At 51.3% G+C, this 2,027-nt stretch overlaps 1 protein-coding gene across 1 annotated transcript; it reads right to left on the reverse strand.

Annotated features, from left to right (window-relative positions):
- Window positions 1–432: 432 nt before the first annotated feature.
- LOC307218442 (galanin receptor type 3-like) lies at window positions 433–1,395 on the reverse strand (the record flags this gene model as incomplete). Its single annotated transcript, XM_079980702.1, has 1 exon — window positions 433–1,395. One exon carries the CDS (start codon window positions 1,393–1,395, stop codon window positions 433–435), a length of 963 nt encoding a protein of 320 aa, XP_079836828.1.
- Window positions 1,396–2,027: the final 632 nt, after the last annotated feature.

Here is a 2,027-nt window from a genome sequence, read left to right on the forward strand (position 1 = left end):
TGACCTCCCCTCCGTTGTCCGACTTTCTGATGGAGGTGTGGTCAGCCCTGCCTCATCTTCTCTCCCTGGTGGGGAATGCACTGGCCCCGATACTTGGGACTCTTCCCCCCCACTCTGCTCTGGTGGGGAAGCTGGTCCTGATTTCCAACTACTGCTCTGGGAGTCCCTGCTGCCCCCTTGCTCCTGGGGCGTTCCCCTTGGGAACCCCTACCCCTGGCCACTGGCGCCCCCTTCTGTGAATCTTCCGATTCGCTGGAGAGGCTCATGGAATCCCTCGGTCCACTGTCCTCTTCTCCTACGCTCCCCTCGGATTCTTCCCCTTCGCTCTCCATCTCCTCTCTTCCCTGTGCCTCTGCTCCTGAGCCCCTGACAGTATTGTACACCTTAGTCACATGCTACCTAACACTTCTATCTTACCCAAATGGATAGGACCTACTTGACGAATTCCTTTCCTACCCTCCTAAAGAGGTTCCTCAGCCTGGCCTGGAACTGGAAAGAAAGGCAGAAGCAGATCATGGGGTTAATGCAGCGGTTGGCAAAGGCCAGGAGAGAAGTCAGGTGATAAGCCAAGTACATAGGGGCTGTGGTTAGCAACTGGTCGTACTTGATAAAGAAAATCACCAGCCAATAGGGGAGCCACATGACCACCAGGGTCACCATGGTGACCAAAGCCATCACTGAAGCTCGCCAGTTCACTTGCAGGCTGGAGGCTGTGTGCATAGAGAGCCCCCTCCTAACCTTGAGGGTACAGATGATCCTCAAGTAGCAGAAAACCATCAGCAATGTGGGAGGCAGGAAGCCCACCCCTCCCAGGAGCTGCAGATAAAGGTTAACTTCCTTGCTTGCCATTTGGTTCACGCAGTACGTCTGCCCCTCCACGTGAATGATCTCATAATTAATCCAGAGCGGAGTGGAGAATATAAGGCAGGTCACCCAGATGAGCCCGCAAGCGATAACTATCTGCTTTTGGGAGATGGGCATCACTCTCATGGGGTGGAGGATCGCCGTATAGCGAAGCAGCGCGATGGCCAGCATGCTGTAGAAGGCAGCAAAGGAGACCCACATGGAGAAGCTGTGGTTGGTGACGCACAGCAGGCGGCCCAGGCGCCAGTCCCTGAAAAGGATGTTGCCAAACATCACAGGGGCATTGTAGAGGAGGAAGAGGAGGTCCAGGACCACAATGTTGAGGAAGAGGGGCTCCGTCAGGCGTGAGATGTGGCTGCCACTCTTTCTTTGGAGACCTCGGAAAAGGATCCAGAGCAGCAAGCCATTTCCAGGCATGCCCAGGAGGAAGAAGAGGACATAGAGGACAGCAAACACGTTCTTGCTATAAAGGAGGAAAAGGTCGCTCAAGCCAGAGCTGGTGACATTCCCTGCACTGGAATTGGAGTCCATGGTAGCATCAGTTACTTATTTAGTCTGTGCCATAGAATTTTCTAGCAGTCTGCCAGTCTTTCTTCTGTTCCCTGGAAACAAAGATATGACTTTCAATGCACTCTGAAATGCAGCATTTGGGATAATCATGGAAATGATAGTCTTGTTCAAAGCAATCTGCACTATTAAGAATGAGGAAGGGGCGAGGAAGGTGAGAGGAGACACCTGACTTTCTACTTACGGCTTGCACAGGAAGAAGGAAGAAAGTCTGCATGAATTATTTGAATGTCAGTGTGTGCCAACAGTCTTTCCATTTGTACTTCGTCTCTGCCCAGTGTTCCTTATTTAAAGTGCTCAGCAGAGTTCAGATTTATGGTGGGAGTCTTGCTTGTCAACTGTACTTGACCAAAGACACACACACACACACACACACACACACACACTTACAGTCTGTCTCCTCCAAAGTTATGTGTATTGTGTGTCTTTGACACATAGGGAGGCATTCACTGCAATATACAAACCATGCAGCATGCACAGCTGACCACAGCACACACACACACACCCCAAGCAAATGGGCTTCTCCAGGGGTTTCTGTTTGTCAGAAGGGCATTTAAGTCTGCTTCCTTTGTGTTTGAACAAGGCACAGAGCATTT

The sequence above is a fragment of the Podarcis cretensis genome, assembly GCF_951804945.1.
Source record: "Podarcis cretensis genome assembly, chromosome: 6".
Taxonomy (NCBI): domain Eukaryota; kingdom Metazoa; phylum Chordata; class Lepidosauria; order Squamata; family Lacertidae; genus Podarcis; species Podarcis cretensis.